This window comes from Saimiri boliviensis, chromosome 16 (genome assembly GCF_048565385.1).
Source record: "Saimiri boliviensis isolate mSaiBol1 chromosome 16, mSaiBol1.pri, whole genome shotgun sequence".
Lineage (NCBI taxonomy): Eukaryota > Metazoa > Chordata > Mammalia > Primates > Cebidae > Saimiri > Saimiri boliviensis.
This window is the reverse complement of record NC_133464.1, coordinates 84599229-84620528: the sequence shown is the minus strand read 5'-3', so window position 1 is coordinate 84620528 and position 21300 is coordinate 84599229. Positions and strand designations below refer to the sequence as shown.

The 21300-nt window shown below is 38.7% G+C and overlaps 1 protein-coding gene across 2 annotated transcripts in view; it reads right to left on the bottom strand.

The window, feature by feature from the left end:
• Positions 1–21300, bottom strand: part of MIPEP (mitochondrial intermediate peptidase) — a 158378-nt gene that overhangs the window by 67923 nt on the left and 69155 nt on the right. Inside the window, exons 15-16 of one of the 2 annotated variants that reach the window (XM_003919753.2) lie at positions 3374–3448; positions 227–346 (exon numbers count right to left, since the gene is read on the bottom strand). In XM_003919753.2, coding sequence (XP_003919802.1) covers positions 227–346; positions 3374–3448 — 195 coding nt within the window. The remainder of the gene's footprint in view (positions 1–226; positions 347–3373; positions 3449–21300) is intronic. The other variant, XM_010335180.2, reaches the window with a different exon arrangement.

The following is a 21300-nucleotide window of genomic DNA, read 5'->3' as shown; positions in this document are numbered from 1 at the left end:
CTTTTTAACCCCCACATTTACAGAAAGGAGGAAAAACACTGAAGATCATATAAATGGGTGGTTGGAGATATTAAACAAGCCAGGCAATTTCCAGCACGTGTGCCCTATGAAGCCTCAACATACGTGTAGGGATTTCAAGTCCTCCCAAGGGGAAGGCAATCACAACCTACAGAAGTACTAGTAGAACCACTCAATACACACAACAGAAGGTAAATGCTGGACTCACAGTATTTGGAACGTATGGTAAGCCATAGAATCTCTCCTGTGTTTCCTTGAGAATGTCTGTGGTTGAATTCCTCAGGGGATGCTTCCCATGGTAGATTTGATCCAGAGTGGCATAAAAGACCTAGACAGATAAAAACATCTACTTAATGTTGGTGGTTCACCCTCACATCAAGATCTGGTGGACCAAAGATGCTGCAGGTGCCCTGGGGTGACAGTTAACAAATCACAGTTGCAAACAGTCACAAAAATAAACTTAGATGGTTTAAGATGTATTTCATACCACATTTAAGGCCATGCTAAAGATGAAAAGGAATGCTCTCAGAACCTCTCATAAATAAGAATTTTAAAGAATTTTGAACCACATCCATAAGATACTCTTTAAGTACAATGTGGTAAATTAAGTATGTGACCACAAAAATGGAATTTTGCCAAAATATATGTACATGGAAATATACAAAAACAGTTACAACTTTGGACCCTCCTGTTTGATTTCCTCTTGGAATCCTGATATATCTTAAATGAGAGACATGAAATGGTCAGAATCCTAGTTTTGTGATGAAAGGTGAAAGAAAAATAGGTATGGTGGGGGTAGAGAAAGAAATAGCAATGCAGCATCTGATGAGTACAGATGTATCCAAGAATTCTGATGCAGCTGCTGGAGAGGCTGGAACCAGAACCCCACACCTGGTGTCAGGAAGTACCAAGGAAGCAGCTGCTGTATAGGACAATTTTGGCTCAACTAGGTGACCAGGGGAAAAGCAGCACTCTCCTCTGAGTACAGGATATAGGCTACTGAAACACAGTAGGAGAAGAAAGCACTAAAGAAAAGTTTGGACATGAAATCTGCTCTTTACAAAGTACTGAAAACTAAATTTTGCATAGAAATCTAAAATAAACATAAGATACTTTTTCACTGCAGCGTTTGACTCAAATATTGTTTCTGAACACTGACTTGAACATTTGACTTCGTGGAGGTAAGTACAAAATGCTTTATAGGACAAATTCTGACATGCAATTATGCTTCTGATATGTATCGTTGTGATTCAGAAACGGGATTTGTAGAGAATGTGCAGCTGTTGACTTGAAAGAAGTGAGGATTAGTTTGAATAAAAGAAAAAATTTAAATGACCTCTAGCTTCTGGCTGCATTTAGATATAGAATTATGGTTCTAAATTACAGAGTTAGGTTTAAACCTTCCTAGAAAAATACAGACATTTCCTAAATATAAACATTGCTTTCTTCTAACTGGTAATCTAAACATACAGCTAAATATAGCTCTTTCAATTCTACATTTTATAATGAAAAACAATGCATAAAGATAATCAGAGAAGCCAAAATTACTCAATGTCTTACCTATATTCTAACAGAGCAAATTATCAGGAACTGAAACTCTTACATTCTAACCTCAACTGAGATGTTATAAATAAATCAGAATTGAAGAGTTTCATTTCTTCATTTATGCCTTTTACAAATGATACAAACATGGGGTAACTTTTTTGAATTACAAAAACAGAGAAAAATAAATTAAACATGAAAAGAGAGCAAACTAAATTAAATGTGCATTCTTTTTATGCTTATTTGCTGATATACTAAACAATTTCAAAGTGATAAGCCTATCTGCCCACCCAAGGAGGCCATGCATTCCTGGGACCAAGAAGCTTATTAAGCCATAGAAAAATATTAAGAGCCTATTTTTAAAACAATAATTTAAAAATATGTACAGTTTTTAAAACACTGTTTATGTCCCCATAGAAAGCGGACGATTCACTTCCTTCCCCCCTTGTCTTCACTGTCCAAGTGTAATATAAAAGCTGGACCCGGGCAGCCCATCTAGCAGGCCTTTGTCTCTCTCTGTCTCTAAGGGGCTATTGTTTTTGGAGGGCAGGGGAAGGAAAGGTTGGTTTTCCATTTTAAAAGCAAATTATTAGAAGAACTTTTCAAGAAGAAAGCCACAAAACAGACTTTTAAAAGGCATGCCTTTTACTAAGATGCCAGCAAATCAAAAGACTTTTGCCAAGTAATGTTAATTTTTAAACATAATTCAGAAATCTTTTAAAATTTATATTGATAGAATAGACACTGAGTAATGTAAAGCAAATGTAAATTCATGGTTTTGTCTATATAACAGATTTCCTACATGGAAACATGTATTTCATGTTTCAAGGTACAGAAAAACAGAGCACATTCATTGCTTCCTAGGGACTGAATTTTACAAAAGGAAAAAGCAATTAAATAGTGGTTACTTTCTCAAACAGATAACTGAATCATCATAAAGTGAATACTGCCTAAGATGAAAGACGGGTGTTTAGGGCGTTTATATAACTCTCAAGATCTGAGGAGGAGTGAGAATTCCGTAAACAATCTCAGTCATTACAAACATCTATGCATCTGGTGTCATGCAGACCTGGCATCCAGATGGTTCATGAAAGTTTTCTCCTCTTCATCTGGAAACCTGGGAAGTTGGTTTTGAATATTATCTAAAACTAACAGTAATTACTATCTAAACTTCAAACCTAAAACCAAAAATTTTAAAAGAATATATATATAATTAAGTATGAGCCTTAATTTAGTTGGTGAAATGTGTAACTAGAAGTCATGTAATTTTTCTAAGCTTTGATTTTTCCCCAACTGAAAATGGGAAATCATCTTTTTTTTTTTTTGAGATGGAGTCTCACTCTGTCGCCCAGGCTGGAGTGCAGTGACGCAATCTCGGCTCACTGCAACATCTGCTTCCCAGGGTTCAAGCAATTCTCCTGCCTCAGCCTCCTGAGTAGCTGAGATTACAGGCGCTCATTAGCACACCTAGCTAATTTTTGTATTTTTAGTAGAGATGGGGTTTCACCATGTTGGTCAGGCTGGTCTCGAATTCCTGACTTCGTGGATCTGTCCACCTTTACCTCCCAAAGTGTTGGGATTACAGGAGTGAGCCACTGCGCCCAGCCGGAAAATAATCTTATTTAACGCCTACTTCATAAGGGCAGTGTGAGGATGTATGAGTCAATTTTGGTCAAGTTCTTTGAACTCAGATGAAAGATGCTTTAGAAGCATAATTATTATAATAAATAGGTATCACTGGCAAGAATTTAAAGTTATATATTTATTTGGGATAATGACTCTGGAAAACTTCAGAACAAAGGTACGTACATACCTGAAGTTGCATATCAGCTGCAGCACAAACCTTTTTAGATTCACAAAGACGAGACACCATATTTTTTGGCAGTGGCTTGATAAAACAAAAGAATATGAATGTGAGCAAACTGCTTAATAAGTCACTGTACTGTGTAAATTATACTTATGAGTCAGGGAATTTTAAAAGAACATCAAACGTAAAATGAGTAACTTCATTTCATTATAGTTTAAAAATAATAACTAAATATTTTAGTTGGCAAGACAACATGAATAAAGACATTCTGTTCTATTTCATAAAGTGGTAATTGTCAAATAAGGGTTTGTACATGAAAATACAGGATTATGTGGAACTAAGATACTGGCGCTGATCTTTAAAAATCTATTTAAAACCTTAAACAGAATACTTGTTCTGTTACCTTGCTATCAGTGAGTACCTGTTCAAATACTCTCTTGGCTTTTAATTGCATACAATAACTGACAATCGGACTAAAAGATGAGAATGTCAAGGAAATAAATGGTAATTCATGGTGTCAGTCAGTGTTAATGTTGAACTGCCATCCTAACTAATAGTCATAATAGTGAATTGAATATTTTCTTTTCCAACTTGAAAGAACTGTAGAGCCTGGACACAGTTTAACGTCCCTACGTGATTTAAGGTTTTCTTTTTGAGATGAATTAGGCCTAACTCTGTAACACACAGATCCACTTAGAAATAAATTAATAATGTAGTTGAATAAGAAATTTGCTCCATCTCACTCAATTTTAAAATAATTAATACTGATGTTTATTAAAGAAACATATCAATTTACATAACTATCTACAACCTAGCTAAGCCAAAAGGTCCTCTAAAGAGAAACACATTATATAAAGACCAATGGCAAGTTACTCAGTGGTTTGGTTGTATAGATTTAGCACCTGTGAATGAGAATGAGGGCTGTCTGCTGGAAGGGAGAACTAGCCACTGCTTTGTAGGCGTCCACTCCCAGGGCCTAGAACAGTGCCTGGAGCCGGCAGACATTCAGGAAAGGTTTGTGAATGAATGAACTAACAGAAGAACTGCTAGGCAATGGTTTCTTAAGTGAAAGACACAGAATCTGCTGACCGCTCAGATGACAAACCTGCAGCCTTTTCTCTTTACCTTTGTCAGCATGAGAAGCAAACTTAGTAGAAAAGACAATTTTAAAGACTTAAGACACAGATGGGATGAAGCTACATAATGTGGATTCCGGTACAGGTCACAGGCCTGGGGCTTTCTAACACCAGGGGTACCCATCTTGTATGAAAGAAATATTTCCTCAGACAAGATATTTTAAAGTCAAGATTTAGTTAAGTCCTATCTGCCAACAGATTGCATAAAAATGTTCACGTTTCTTTAAACCTTACTTAATATCATATTTTATGTTGTTGACAGGATTCATGCTACATTTAAAAGGTTTTTCAGGCGTCATCAAGTTTTAATAGTTTTATTTTTACAAAAAAAGTATATGTGGAAGGATGATACTGAAACCACTTTAGCAGAATTGTAAATAAGTCTAACATGACTGACTCCATCCTGCTTCTAACTTCACAGGCTATACTGTCTTTAGCTTATTCTAGTGTAGAGGCCAAAAGAGCTGTGAGAAAAATTTGGTTTACAGTTAAACTTTGAGGCAAGGCAAACTGACCTTCCTGCTTTTTTGGGGACTAAAGCCACATTCCTAAGGCTGGATTTGAAGTATGGTAGGGGCCTGGACTTTGCTGAGCAATAGACACACGTAAACAATGACTGACCTGCCACTGCTAAGTTTGCTTTTCCATAAATTGCTTACTGCCACAGAATCACATAACCGGAAGCTATAACCTGTAACTTCCCCAACTACTCCTGTAGATAACATCACCATTGTGGAACCTAGAGAACTGATCTTTGAGGTACTTTTTCAGATTTAGCATTTTGACAAACCAAGAGATGCTACCTGGTCCTGAGACCCACCCCCCAACCAGGAACTGACTCAGCTGTGCAAAGATGGTTTAGACACTTGTGTGCTTTCATCCACTCCTGGATTTCATCCATCCAGGCTGTGGATGAAGCCTGAATGTAACATGAATCCTATCAACTGTTTCAGTTCCCCAGGCCCCTGCCTGATAAAGTAGCTCCAAAAACTCTAGACTCCAAGTTCTCAGCAAGGTGGATTTGAGAAACGCCTGTTTTCCACTTGGCTGGCCCTGCTATATTAAACTCTTTCTCTGCTGCAATACCTGCTGTTCTCACTGCATTAGCTTTTCTGGGCAGTGGGCAAGAAGAACCCATGAAGCTGTGACAATATTTTCTCATTTAACTAACACATATGAAGACCATGTGAGCAAGCACTGTATTAGGCACAAAGGGCATAAACAGTGGGCAACAGTGGGGTGCCTGACCCCAAAGCTTCCCAGCTAGCATTCTCCACATAAGCACCAGTTCCACAGTTACTAACTGTAATCTGTGCTGGGAAAAAAAGGCCTGTGACCTGAATGGCTTGATGGACGCAGGAGTGAGATTTGCAAAATGAATAGGTATTAGACAAGAGAAAGATGGATGGGAAGGGGAAAGAAGCATTTCAGGCAGAATTAACAGCACATGCAAAGGGCAGGAAAGAACAAAGCTGTTGGCAGAAGGCAGAAGCCAGCAGAGGACAGGAAAGGAGGCCCCCACTGGAGAAGCCGGGAAGCTGAGCCACGCCAGGTCTTATCTCCACCCTAAGAAATGAAAATACAATTCTAAGCCCCTCACTGACTGAACAGACCCCCTTTTGGCCAAAGGGACCCCAGAGAAACCCTGGATGCGGAGTTCCAGACTATGATGGGATGGGCAGTTGGCCGTGCCCTGTTCTTCCCCTCCCTCCCTCACTGCCATGATTAGGCTTTCTTCCTTATGGGCAAACCAGACACTGCCTTTAAAAAACAATGTGAATTTAGAAAAAAAAAAAAAATGCTACCACTGGAGAAAACTGAGTGAAGGGGACATAGGGCCTCTCTACATTTTTTTTTTTTTTTGCAACTTACTGTGAATCTATAACTATTTCAAAATAAAAAATTAAGTGCTCCAACTATGTATTCAATGTCTATGATATATTTTGTAATAAATACAAAGAACATTCATTTATAAAGAAACACATAAGTAGAGAATAAGTACAATCCTAGTAGAATAGTTCAGAGGACAAAATCATTAACTCATCAAATCGCAAATAAAAAATAAGCATGCTGAACATAGAAAAATAAATGTTCTTTTTTTAAAAAAAAAACTAGTTTGATGGTTAGTCAACTGGAATTAATAAATGTATTAACTGAAATGAAGTTAGATGCTTACTCTCTTAGAAAATACTTCCTTTTTAAAAAATAACAAATTTGAAAAAATACCATACAAACCGATTTTCTTTTAAAGTTATATGTAAAGATTTCTGAAAAATAAACAATGTTTAGAAATCAAAACTGAAATTTAAAAATGGTTACTTGTCAAGGTTTTCTTCTGTAAATATTGCCTACCAATTGTGGCCATGATAACCAATATTGAATGACAGTGTTCCCTGGTATAGATGGGGCAACTAGTTCCACGACCACTAACGATACCAAAATCTGTAGCTGCACAAGTCCCTGCTGTGAAATGGTACAGTATTTGCATTTAACCTATGCACATCCTCCTGTACAGCTGAAATCACCTCTAGCGTGTAAATACTTGTTATAGTGTATGTTTTAGAAAATAATAACAAGAAAAAACGTCTGTACATGTTCAGTACAGACAAAACCATCCATTTTTCTTCCCCATATATACATATAAATACATATTATACATATCTATAATATATAGAGATGTATATAAAATATATGTATCTCTCTCAGAAATAAGGTCTCGTTGTATTGCCCAGGCTGGAGTGCAGTGGCACAATCATAACTCACTGCATCCTCGAACTCCTGAGCTCAGAGATCCTCCCACTTCAGCCAAGATCTTGAGTAGCTGACTATAGGCATGAGCCACTGTGTCCAGCCCCCAAATAATTTTGATCTGCTGCTGGCTGACTCCAGAGGTGGAAGCCACAGATACAGAGAGCTGACTGTAATCCATTTTGCTATAATTCCAAAAGCAATTAAGTCTACAGAGCAGCAAAACAGAAGCCTCTCCCATCTCCTACATTAAAGAAACAGAATTAACATGTCTAAGCTGATAGGTAACAAGCAATTATGTATAAATGAAAATGGATTTATAACACCTAAACCTTGAATAATATAATTATGTTCATTATATTGAATTTGAAAATTTACCAAAGTCTGAGCCATTAGAAATAACTTTCTCCGTTTTATCAGCTGCGTGGTTTTTTTTTTTTGAGACGGAGTTTTGCTCTTGTTACCCAGGCTGGAGTGCAATGGCACGATCTCGGCTCACCGCAACCTCCGCCTCCTGAGTTCAAGCAATTCTCTTGCCTCAGCCTCCTGAGTAGCTGGGATTACAGGCACGTGCCACCATGCCCAGCTAATTTTTTTTTTGTATTTTTAGTAGAGACGGGGTTTCACCATGTTGACCAGGATGGTCTCGATCTCTCGACCTCGTGATCCACCCGCCTCGGCCTCCCAAAGTGCTGGGATTACAGGCTTGAGCCACCGCGCCCGGCTCAGCTGCGTGTTTTAAGAGATACTACTTCAATTTCCGTAATTTTCAAGGCAGAAAACTCCCTTCTACTGATCTGTAAATCTCCTAACCCAACACTGACATATAATTTCTCAATTCTTCTGAGGATATGGGCGCTACCATTCTTATTACAAATTAGAATCCTACCAGCATATTAAGAATGCTATAAATCAAGAATGTTTATATGAACTAATCAAGGTAAAGAACAACCGTGCAAGAAACGTTAGGACTGGGGAGCCCTTTTGCGCTTTTCAGGCTGTTTCTAGCATTCTAACTCCTGACCACTGAAACGGCTGCCTCACAATATCCAACTAATCCAGAAATACCATTCATTCCATGAACTTAACCCATTACAGAAGTGAGAGCATGGTTTTCTGCTATTCCTGTAGCAGTAGCCAATCACTTCCTACAACATGGAGGAGGCCTGTCTGGTTTCCCACGCTGCTTTCCTGAGCACCTACCTACCCAGAGGAGGCCGACAGAAAATGGCCTACAAGTGAATGCAAACTCCCCCAGTATCAGGGCCCTTGGATATTCCAGTCCACAACGAGTCTCCAACAATGCTACAGTGTTACTGATCTCTTCTTACCCCTTGTACAGCCGTCAGCCTTTCTGCCCATGCTCTGCCACAGGTGAGCCATCTCTATCTCTTTGGATTCCAACCCCTTGAGGGCCCTGAGACCTCAACTTTCCAGGAGCTTAAGAAAGTTAGCATTCTACCTGCCTTTTCCTGTAGGGAGGCTGGTTGCCAGAAGTGCTTTTTGAGCTTTCTGCATCCTTGGTGGATGGGCAAATTCCAAACGGTTCCGAATTTCACTAAGTAATGTCATTTGGGCTTAGCCTCCAAAGGGGAAAAACCAAACCAAACCAAACCAAACACAATGGCAGAAAAGCTTTAGAAACAGAGAATTATCCTTGTAAGTCAGGAATTAGACATCATCAGAGACTATCATGAAGAAACCTGCAATGCTTCAGCACATACGATAAGACAGCATAGTTGAGTACTGTCTCAAACAGTTTGGTCAGCCAAGTGAGAATCCTGCCTTCTCCACCTTAGTGATTTTTAATTCTCCAACTCCCTCCACTCCCTCGTTCCTTGGCTAGAAATCTCTACGTTTCCTTGTTACATTTGGAGTTGAGCAGAATCTCTCCCCTACTACCAAACCTCACTGCAGTAGCCCCCCGATAGAGTCTGCCTTACTGTTCTTTAACGACTGTCAGGAATAATTTTTCCTATAACAAGAACGATGAAACATCATCCTCTGCCCTTGAAAGCACGAAAATTCTGATACCTGCATCACAAGGAAGTGATGTCTGTGATGCATGCTGCAGGTGTGTAACTTTGGGCTTGTTGATTCACTTTCAATTTCTTTGTGTACCCCTCAAAATTTGATCCTGTGATTAAGATTAAGGTATGTTGCCCCTTGATGGCAAAGGCACTTCCATGCAAAATTTGTTTTACTGATACTTCAACAAGTTCCCCCACAAAAGGATCAGTACTAGTAATAAAACATTCAGTGAATATAGTTTGTAATTTAATATGCAATTAGTATATGATTGATAGATAAAGAAGTTAGATAAGGAAAAATGAGGGCAGAAAAATAAAATGAGGTCAGAATTGAGGTTAGGCACATTAAAACACGTTTCCTGTAATTCCATGTCATTTTCACAGTTGGGCCATACATTCAGCTCTAGGTCTTGCAGTGGGCTAAGCAACGTTAAAAGAAAAACTTTAGACAAATTAAATTTAACAGAGTTTGGCTGGGCGCAGTGGCTCACGCCTGTAATCCCAGCACTTTGGGAAGCTGAGGTGGGCAGATCACTTGAGGTCAGGAGTTAGAGACCAGCCTGGCCAACATGGTGAAATCTTATATCTACTAAATAAAAAGAAAAAAAAGAAACTAGCCAGGCATGATGGCGGGCGCCTGTAATCCCAAGAGGCTGAGGCATTAGAATTGCTGGAACCTGGGAGGTAGTAAGTTGCAGTAGGCCAAGATCACACCATTGCACTCCTCCAGCCTGGGTGACAGAGTGAGACTCAGTCTCAAAAATAAACAAACAAACAAATAAATAAATTTAACAGAGTTTAATAGAGCAAAAGACACTTTGAAAACTGGGCAGTCCTTGGAACCAGAATAGGTTCAGAGACTCAGGAGCTGCCATATAATCTGATAGTATTTATGGGCAGAAAAATGAAAATGATCTACAGAAAATGGATATGAGGTATAGAAACAGCTGGGTTGGTTCCAGCTCACTTTTGCCTTATTTCAACAGGTTTGAACAGCCTGTGATTGGCTGAAATTCTGTGACTGGTACAAGGGTAGGTTACAGGTTGCTTATACCTCTAGTTAAGTTAGAGTTTATTATGTACAGAGAAATCTTTAGGCCCAAGTTAAAATACGTAATGCAGCTTTAGGTGAAACCTAACAGCAGAGAGGGAAATTCAATGACGTGCCTCATTCTACTTCCTATGAGTACTGGTCTAGACCCCTTATCTGAAATTCCATAATCCAGAAAGGTCTGGAGACTGGAAGCATTTCATAAATTGGACAGAAACACATTAGATGGCAAGCCCTGGCCTGGACAGATGTGAAGTTTGTAAAGTATTTATCTTTTAAAAATATTTACCCTTACAAGTTGTGAATATGCAGAAATATGAATGTGTTTCACTGCAGGGTACTCTGCCAGAACTAGCTAGGTTTATTCATTTCTTCTGTTTTTTTAATATTCAACATCTACAGCATATGGTTAAACAAAAATTATGGGAGGCCTCTGTTTCACACTGAGCTCCTGCACTAGGCCCCAACAGACAAAACCACCACATAGAGTCACTCATGCTAAATGTCACACAGTCAAACAGAAGTTTTAGAGAAGCAGACACATCCCATACAGATCAGTGCTTCCTGAAAACAGGAGATCCCAGTCTACCTGAGTCAGTGTAATAAGGAAGCTCCCTTTGCTTTAACCCTTACAAAAAAGGAACCTGATGCTAACCAACCGGCTTTTTCTTCTATTTTTCTGTTTCCTTGTTCCCACCTTAAAAAAAACACTGTTCTGCTATTGCCCGGGGGGAGCTTTCATTTATTTTGTGGAATGGAGGCTGCTCAATTCATGAATCACGTATAAAACAGAAACAGATCTATAACCACATTTGTTGTAACTTTTTTCTTCTGCTAATAAAAACCATATTAATTTTCTAAAAATCTAGAAAATTCTAAATTCCAAACATCTAATCCCAAAGTTTTAGAGAACTATAAATCTCTATGTGTTATATATTTTGTCTGCAATACAGCATTAATTCTCCATTTTTTATTAAAAAATAAATTAAAGGCCGGGCGCAGTGGCTCCCACCTGTAATCCTAGCACTTTGGGAGGCTGAGGCAGGTGGATCACAAGGCCAGGAATTCGAGACTAGGCTGGCCAATATGGTGAAACCCCATCTCTACTAAAAATACAAAAATTATCCTGGCGTGGTGGTGGATGCCAGTAATCCCAGCTACTCGAGAGGTAAGGCAGGAGAATCGCTTGAACCCAGCAGGCAGAGATTGCAATGAGGTGAGATCGCATCACTGTACTCCAGGCTGGGTGACAGAGACTCGGTCCCCCCCCAAAAAAAAAAGAAGAAAGAAAGAAAAATGTATATAAATTTTAAAAAGTCTGGACATGATGGCTCATGCCTGCAATCGCAACACTTTAGGAGGCCAAGGTGGGTGGATCACCTGAAGTCAGGAGTTCAAGACCGGCCTGGCCAACACAGTGAAATCCCGTCTCCACTAAAAATACAAAAATTAGCCAGGCGTTGTGGTGTGCACCTGTAATCCCAGCTACTTGGGAGGCTGAGGCAGGAGAATTGCTTAAACATGGGAAGCGGAGGATGCAGTGAGCCGAGATTGCATCATTGTACTCCAGCCTGGGTGACAAGAGCGAGACTCTGTCTCCAAAAAAAAAGAGAAAGATAAAGAAAAAACTGCAAGGTTTGCAAGGTTCTTTGAACTGACCGCACCATGGACTACACCATAGTCAAACCACGGTGACCCCTGTGACCCACACGTACACTTCCAGACGGCCTCCTGGAGCCTGAGTCTGAGGTAACAGAAAAACTGCAAAAGGAGAACAGCAGCTAGCTCCTGCAGTGCCTGATTAACTGACCCTGCGACATTCCACCACTATTCCTGCCTCAACTGATAAGTCAACATCATGATAGCCTGTGACCCTGTGGCCTGATTAACTGACCTTGCAACATTCTACCACTGTTCCTGCCTCAACTGATAGGTCAAACTTGTGACATTGGACCCTGTGACACCACCTCTCCCCGCCCCCGGCTTGAAAAAAAAACACCCTAAACTGTCCCTCTCTTTTCGGACTCAGCCTGCTCGCACCCTGTTTAGGTGGTCTCTTCATTCAGAGCACACGTAACAAAAACCGCTTTTCAATCCAAGCGTTCCACACACAGTATATTGTACATGTCTTCCTAAAGAGGTTTACGGATGTGCCAGTTTAAAAATGGGTTAAGTAGTTAAATTAAGTGTAAGAAACTCTTTGAACACTCTTAATTTTGTATCTACAGAAGCCAGTTGAGTGAAATTGCGTGGCCTCCTGTTGTCCGACTCCCGTTCTTACGTGGACTGAACAGAGGCCCCGTCTGTGGTAGAAGAGCCGACGATAAAAGCAGGTCAGGTGGGGCTAGGAAATTCACTCCACTGAACACCTTTCTTGGGGATCCCAGTTTTTGGCATATTAAATTACACGTCGTCCTCCCTTTATAAAAACCCACTTCAAGCTACACCCATTTTCCAAAATTATTTGAGCATAGAACACCTGTCTCCCCCACCCCATACATCTTTTATAATCAGGTGATTTAATATGCAGAACACTGGCTGGAAAATGACTTGGTAAAGCAATTAAATGTAAACTTTCACTAATAAAAGAACAAATTCTTGCAAATAAAATGTCTTAAAGAAATAAAGGAATAAATACAGCTATGATTCTCGTTATCTTAAAGCTTCTTTCCAGTCTTCTATTTACACCCACTTTATTAGAAAGCTCCTCTTCAGCTCTTCTCCGTGGACCGTCTCTGCCTCCCGCAGGCCAGCACACTCCCTCAGGCATTCTGGGAACTTGCCCCATTAGAGCGTGCATTCCTAAGGAATACAAGTAGATGGAGCTCACAAAAGCACACGAATTTGCCTTTCCTGATGGCCAGGGAACAAATGGATTGCGCAGAGAGGGCGCCCTGGGTTCCTCAATGCACAATGCATTAGCTGAGCCACAAAACTCCTTCTAATTTATCTGCTCCAAAACAGAAGAACAACAGCCAGCATCCAACACTGCCTCCACACTGAAAAACGCCAAATAATACCAACTGCAAGCTCCATGTTTCCCTCCTTCAACGTTTTCTTTATCCACCGTAAAAAGACGCAGATTTCCACTTTGCTATTTTTTCAGATATCACCCATCAACTTTTATTTTTATGGAGGCATTTTATTGAAGTACAATAGTAAATCTAGTTACGCCCTCAATAAAGCTTTGCAATCTGCAACCTTTACAAACTATCTTACTATGGAGGTGTTCAGAAACCGTTTTCTAAAAAGCTGTATCCCATAACAAGGGCAGACTACTTTAAATAGTCTTGAGAATGGCTCGAGAATTTATGTTAATGCGAATTTATTACAAACTAGTTTTTACTGAGTGAACTTTATACTTCCAATAATGTATGCCCTTTCCTACTTTCTTTTATAAAAATATCTGCAGATTTTTTTCGTCACTATAGAACCCCACTGAGTCCAGATGAGCCCTGGTTTGAAGCTGGCTGCCTCCTGCGCTTACTAAGTGGGCTGTGAGAGAGAGAGAGAGAGAGAAGACAAAGCAAGAAAAGCAGGTGAGACCTGTCACCGAGACTCTCCGGGCTCATCTTCACCAGCTCCCCACCATGTGCGAGGCATCCTACGAAGCAGCTGGGTAATACGAAATGAATCTCACCTGATCCCACTACCTAGAACCAGAAAAGGAACGTACAACCTGCAGTATCTGAGGGGAGTGAGTTCCAGGACCTTCCTCCCAGAACAAAATCCATACATGTTCAAGTCCCTGGTATGCAATAGTACAGTATTTGCATGTAACCTATGATGCACATCCTCTTGTGTACTTTAAGTCATCTCCAGACTACTTACAAGACCTAATGCAAAGCAAATGCTATGTAAATAGTTGTTACACTGTACTTTTTTTGTTGTTGTATTTTAAAAATTTTTTCCCAAATATTTTCGAATCATGGTTGGTTGGCTCTATGGACACAGAAGGGCCAAATGTATTTCAGAATTAATAAACCATGGGAAAATGCACCAAAAGCTACAAAAGAGGTACAGATAAAGCAACGAAGGAATTTAGAAGAGAGCGATCATTTAGTGTTGGAAGGGCAATTACCCTAACAATGGCGCCATTTGTACTTATTTCAAATGCAGAGATCGGACATAATGGGTGGTTTTTTTATATCGGAAAAAGGTAGAAATGTTGTTTCTACAATTGGAATATAATACGCCAATAATTAACTACAGTGACCTAATGTGCTTATTGTAATAATCCAACCTGAATGTTTCCGTAATTACCACTGTACTTTAAAACAGTAAGCCCTGTGTTTATTTCTAAAAACTCTAGATTTGACTATATGACAGGAGAATGCAGCTTGTCTAATACGTCAAAGTTGCCTATAAACTAAAAAGAACTGACCTAAGCCCTGAAGTTGCCTCACAAGGCTCCATTCCACAAGGCTGTACTACGACTGAATAATTAGATGCTCCTATTTCGAGTATTTAGTTAATTGATTCATCCGATACCCATGACACATCCAATGGTTTAAACATAAATTTCTGGAGCACCAAGCAGACTCTGTGAGACACAATCAGCCATTCTTATAAGAAAGGTCCCCTTAAAGGACACTAGGGCGTGGGGGCCCCACCCTCTTTGTGTACCCAAACACATAGCTGTGCTAGAGAGGACTCCCTGTGCTCATTTATTCTATTGTTTTTAATGCCAGAACACATTTATGGCCAGAGAGGGAAAATGAAAGCCTATAAAACTGACCTCCTTCTTCGATTAAGAAGGTAAAATCTGTGTCTTGCTCAGAATTGCCACTTGTTTTTTCCCCTAAGTAGGGATTGTAATTACCCAAGTAGATGAAGCCCAAAGCAAGCAGAGAACAGCAGCAGCAGCATCTGCACAATTCCTGGAATACACAATCCTGAACCGACTTCACATCCATTAATCAGAATCTGTATTTTATCCAGATCCCCAGGTGGTTTGTGTTCAAGTATGAGACACCTGACTTAGAAAAAAACCGTCATCACGATGACTTGAAAAACAAAGATGAGCAGATTTAAATCGTTCTAATTTTACAAGCAGAGAAATGGTCCAAAAGGAAGTGGCACTGTGTGAAAGACAGAGGCTTGGGTCTGAGTCAGGCGTCCTGTGTTTTCCATTGCTATTCTTTTGCCTCTCAGCCTAAAGAAATCTCAGAGTATCCTATTTTCTCCTTTGTAAAATGAGGATCAAAATACCTCTGCCACAAAATTAGTAAGAAGATTCAATAAGGTAACAGTCAATGAACTTCTAAGATGTATTAACTAAATGGAAAAAAATTCAGGTCCCTGCACTTAAACATCTGACTTCCTGAATTCTGTCACAGCTCGGTGACCACACTTGGAGGTGGGTATGACAGTTCTAGGTTACGACTGCTATCCTGGTGTGATCAATAATAGCACTCCCTTTCTTCTTAACAGCATTTTGGAGCTGGCACGTTGACTCACGCCTATAATCCCTGCATTTTAGGAGGCCCTAAGCTGGCGGATTGCTTGAAGCTGAATGTTTGAGAACAGGCTGGGCAACAGAGCGAGACACCGTCGCTACAAAAAAATTAAAATTAGCTGGGCACAGAGGCAGGCACTGTAGTTCTAGCTACTTGGGAGGCTGAGGCAGGAGGACTGCTTCAGCCCAAGAATTTGAGGTTTCAGTGAGCTGAGATTACATGACCGCACTCCAGCCTGGGTGACAGAGTGAGACCCTGTCCCTCTCCCACCAAAAAAAGCATTTGGCTTGGACATTCGATCATACATATTGTCACCCTATTAATAACTAACTCACTGAGTGCTTCATATGAGCCAAACACTGTGTCAGTTGTCCACAGCCTATGCTATACTGCCTTACTAAGGAGAGGGAGGTGTCAACTGCATTCTCGGGATAAACAAAAGTGGCAGTGTTTGTTGACCACGCACAGGAACAAAAACATTTTAAAAAATAGCTTTCCTCTTATATAAAGCTAGCACAGCATTTTGGAAAGATTCTAGAAATAAGATCGATAAATACAAATGCTTTGGCAAACCCAGTTATCACCTGAATATTCTGAATATTTTGTCATGAGCTTAACTTGTAAGCATGTAATCTCATAAACTTGCTAAGTATTCTGTATCATTTCACAAATCTCACTAGACTAAATAACATGAAAAGTTTAGTATCAAATTCTTATGGAGCTAAATCACTGTGATAAATACCTTGTTTTACTTATGACCATTGAGAAAATGTATTGTGGTGAGCAGCTGTATACATACTAACAGTTAAGACAATCTCTGGTACAAGTCCTTGTTACGGCAGTAATTCAACTCATCCTGAAGCAGAGAACTACTGCTGATCTTCCCTGGGTACATGCTGAGTCTAATGACAGAAAACATGTTCAAACATAGTCATCCAAAACAAGAAAATACTTCAGAGGCATAAAGCCAGGCACTAGGCTGCGGGGCAGCAGCTCTGATCTCCCAGCTGACCCCATCGCACCCCAAGCCATGTGTCACGGCCCTGCATCTCCCCACGTTGTCTATAATGGAAAAACAGCTGCACTGCATGTCTCAACTAGTTTGTTTTGATAGAACCAGGAATCCAGATGGCACATCATCAATAAAATAAAAACGATGGCTAGGCCCAAAGAGACAAAATCTTAAGCCTAAATCCACAGGAAATACTACTTTTCACTTACTTTTTAGTGGTGTTTTCTAAAAAATGAAATAAGATGATCTAAGATTTTTTTTTTAAAGTCTTTAAAAATGCTTACATTTTATCATAGACCCACTGACAGCTTAAAGAAACAGCTCAGATGGCTTTGAGTTTTGCAGGGTTCAACATCAGATATTTTAATGTGTGATAGGGATCCAACTTCCTGTGTTTTACAGTTTGCATACATTATTAAACTTGACTAAAAGTTTTGAGGCAGGTATGGAGGCTTATTAAATTTTAATTTCTAAATATTTAGTCATTTATTTTATTTAAAGGAGCAGAAAAATCTCAGACAAGTTCAATGACTGGTCTAAAGTCACCTGCGTGTGGGGGTGGGGCCGGGCTCAGATCTACCTCTACCTCCCTGTTCAATGCTCTCGTGTAGACATAATTGAGAAGCATTAACACGGAAAGTAAGAAAAGTTCCAAAACAGTCTAAACCTGCCAAAGCTAATCTAATGCTAGTTGCCCTGTAATGTTTACCTTCGATTCTTTTTCGCGCATCTTAAAAGAGAATGACAGGAGAAGATTTATTACGAGTCTGTATGTCTCCTTGGAAATAGAACTTAAGCAATTTTAGCCTTGGGCTGACTTTCACAAACTGTGGCAAGAAACTAAATCTTATAATGATGCAGGACAGTAAAATTCTAAAGTGAAAGCACTACAATTTTACTGTTCTAAAAATAACACTTAAAATGGATACAGGACTTCCATTTTGCGAGACGTATTATCAGAAGTTTAGGCGATACATATTAAGGGATTTTTAACTAGGAAAAAAAAAAAACTGGAAAAAGGAAATACCCACAATGTTATAATACTAACTTGATCAACTCTAACGGAACTTTAAGGAAATTCTAAGGTGAAACTAATAGATCTACTCTCGCCCTCATTATTATTGTGTGATCTTTGGAAAATTACCTACCCTGGCTGAGTCTAAGGTAGCCAGGGTTACAGTCAGTCCATACAGTGTGGACAACTAGGTACCAACCATCGCCTTCACAGGGTGCTAGATGGGACTAAATAAGAAAAAATTATGAGAGTGAGTATTAACTTCTATTACTTATTGTTTTAAAAATATTCAGTGAGAAAGACGACCTGAGCAGCAAACACTTCAGTGTAGTGGCTAATGGACAAAGCTATACAGAAAGTATCAGGTTCTCTCAAAAATCAGTTGGGTATATCTGGTGATTAGTAATGTAGCCGGGGTTGCAAAATTACCAGGAAAAAAAAGATTTTAAAACAAGAAGCATATAAATGTTAGGAGGATAACACATAAGAAAGGAATTGTTCATCAGGGACGCTCTATGCTTTTATGCATCTAATAAAATATTCTCAAAATACAGAGAGCAAAAATGCATAGAACTAAAAGGAAATGAGGTATCTATCTTTCTCACAGTAGAAGACTTACTCCTCTTAATTTTTGCTACATCAAAAAAATTAGTTATATCAAAGATCTTACCAGACTAGTATGAAACCTCAGACCCAACAATTAGAAATACACAATCTACTCAAGCACAGATGGAACATTTCTAAAAAAACTGATGACACATGAAGCCATAAAATAAATATTAACAAACTGCAAAGAATCAGTATCAGATAGACCAATTAATTAGATATCAGAAACAAAAAGATAAATAACTCCCCTGCAAAGGTTTAAAACTTTTAAAATACAGTTCTAAACAAGTCATTGGTCAAGGAGGAAATTACAATAGAAATTAGCAACTCTAAAAATACTTTGTATTAAAATCATAGATGGAGCTAAAGCATTTCATCACATCATCTAATATTTAAAGCATTATTCCCTAAACAATACAACTATTTTTATAGCATTTACATTGTATTATGAGTAATCTAGAGATTATTTAAAGTATACAGCAGCATGTACATAGGTTACATGCAAATACTATAACCTTTTATATCAGGGACTTGAGCATCCAAGGATTTTGGTAGCCATGGTGGTTGGGGGTAGTGGCCCAGGAATCAATCCCACTTAGACACTGAGGTAAGACTATACTGATAAAGTAGACAAACTTCTGCCAAGATTAATAGAGAAAAAACGTGAAAACAGAATTAGAAATTAAAAAAGGATACAATTATAGCAGAATTTGAAGGATAAAAGAATGCTGTAAGTAACTTCATGTGAATAAGCTGAAGAACTTAGATCAATCTGATAAATTTCCAGAAAATTACAAATTAGCAAAGTTTATTTAAGAATAAAAGGAAGTCCAAAGAACCCTAAGACTATTAATGAATCAGTCATTTAAAAAATCTTCCCACAGAGAAAATAACAGACCCTGAATGTTTTCATAGATGAATTCTGACAAAGTTTTAAAGAACAAATGATTACATGTTACAAATAAATGCTTGTAAAGAAAAGAAAAAGAAGAAACACCAACTCATTTTATGAAATAGTATATATTTAAGTGAACACTAGCAAAGAATAATATGACAAAGAAAAATCATAAGCAATCCCTCTCTCATAAACATAAATGCAAAAATCAAGAAATCATAAATTAGCAAACTACGCGGTGGGTGGATCAACTGAGGTCAGGAGTTGAGGGCCAGCCTGGCCAAGATGGTGAAACTCCACCTCTATGAAAAATGCAAAAATCAGCTGGGCATGGTGGCACACACCCTTAATCCCAGCTACTCAGGAAGCTGAGGTGAGAGAATCGCTTGAACCCAGGAGGCGGAAGTTGCAGTGAGTGGAGATCTTGCCACTGCACTCCAGCCTAAGTGACAGAGGGAGACTCTGTTTCAAAAAAAAAAAAAAATTAGCAAACTAAAGCCAGCTCTGCATTAAAAAAATAACAATTATTTACGACTGAGGTGGCTTAATGTTGAAATGCAAAGGTGGCCTAATGTTTAATATTAACATTCACTGCACTAACAGATTAATGTTCTTTACAACAACTGTTGTAAAGATTGTTGTTCTTTACAACTATCTGACAGCTCAAAACACTCAGGAAAAAATACGATCAAATGCAATACCCATTCATGATTAAAATAAAAGTAGCAAACTGGAGACAGGAAGGAATTTACTTTTCCTAACGTCTCCAACAAACCTGTAATAAACATCTTTCTTTACAATGACATTTTAAAAACCTTTCCTTTGAACACCAGGATCAAGGCAGTAATGCTCATACCACAGCTTTTACTCAGCATTAAGAAGGCTCCCATAAGCACAGTACAACAAGGTAAAGAGAAAAGATACATGGTTGGAAAGGAAAAATAAAACTGTCATTATGTTTAGCAGAAGTAATTATACGGTTAAAAAAACTTTTAGAAGTCTGTAGACAAGTTATTTGAATTAATTAAGAAAGTTTAGCAAAGTTGTTGAAAATAAGAGCACTATACAATAAGGAATAAACAGCATTTTTAAACACCAGTAACAAACATACTACTTAACAGTATCAAAAAGGTTAGGCATCTAGGAGGAAGCCCAACAGAAACTGACCAAGGCCCTTTGAAAGAAAACTTTATAACTTTCAGACTTTCAAAAAAAACTCAAGAAATGAAGAGATATGCCACATTCATGGATTCAAAGATTCAATATTCAGAGATATCAGTTTTCCCTAAACTGACCTATAAATTTAATGTAATCCCAACCAAATGCTGACCAGAATTTAAAAAAAAAAAAAGATAACCTGATTCTAAAAGGTATATGAAAGAATACAGAGGTCCAAGAACAGACAAGAAATTTTGAAGAACAAATTGAGGAAGACCTATCCTTCTAGATACCAAGGCTTATTATTACTTATTAATAATTTTAAGTGTATTACTATAACTTATTCCAAAGCCACAGTAATACAGACAGCACGGCCTTGATATTAGGACAGACAGCTTAAACAATGGAATGAAAGAGAATCCCACAAACTGACCACTGCATGTACATGAGTAACATCACTGAAGAAAAGATAAATTATTCAATAAATGGTGCTGGAACAGTTTGTTATTCACAGGGAAGAAAGTAATGTAGATTCCTGTCTTATGCAAAACCCAGACAGAATTTCAACTTGATTGAAAATTGAAAGAGAAAAGAAAACATTAAAACGTTTAGAAGAAAACTGAAGAGGCTGGGCATAGTGGCTCATGCCTATAATCCAAACACTTTGGGAGGCTGAGGTGGAAGGATTGCTTGAGGCCAGGAGTTTGAAACCAGCCTGGGCAATACAGTGAGATCCTGTCTCTATAAAAAATATAGAAATTGGCCAGGCAGGGTGGTATGCCTGTAAGTCTGGGCGATAGAGTAAGACTGTCTCAAAAAAAAA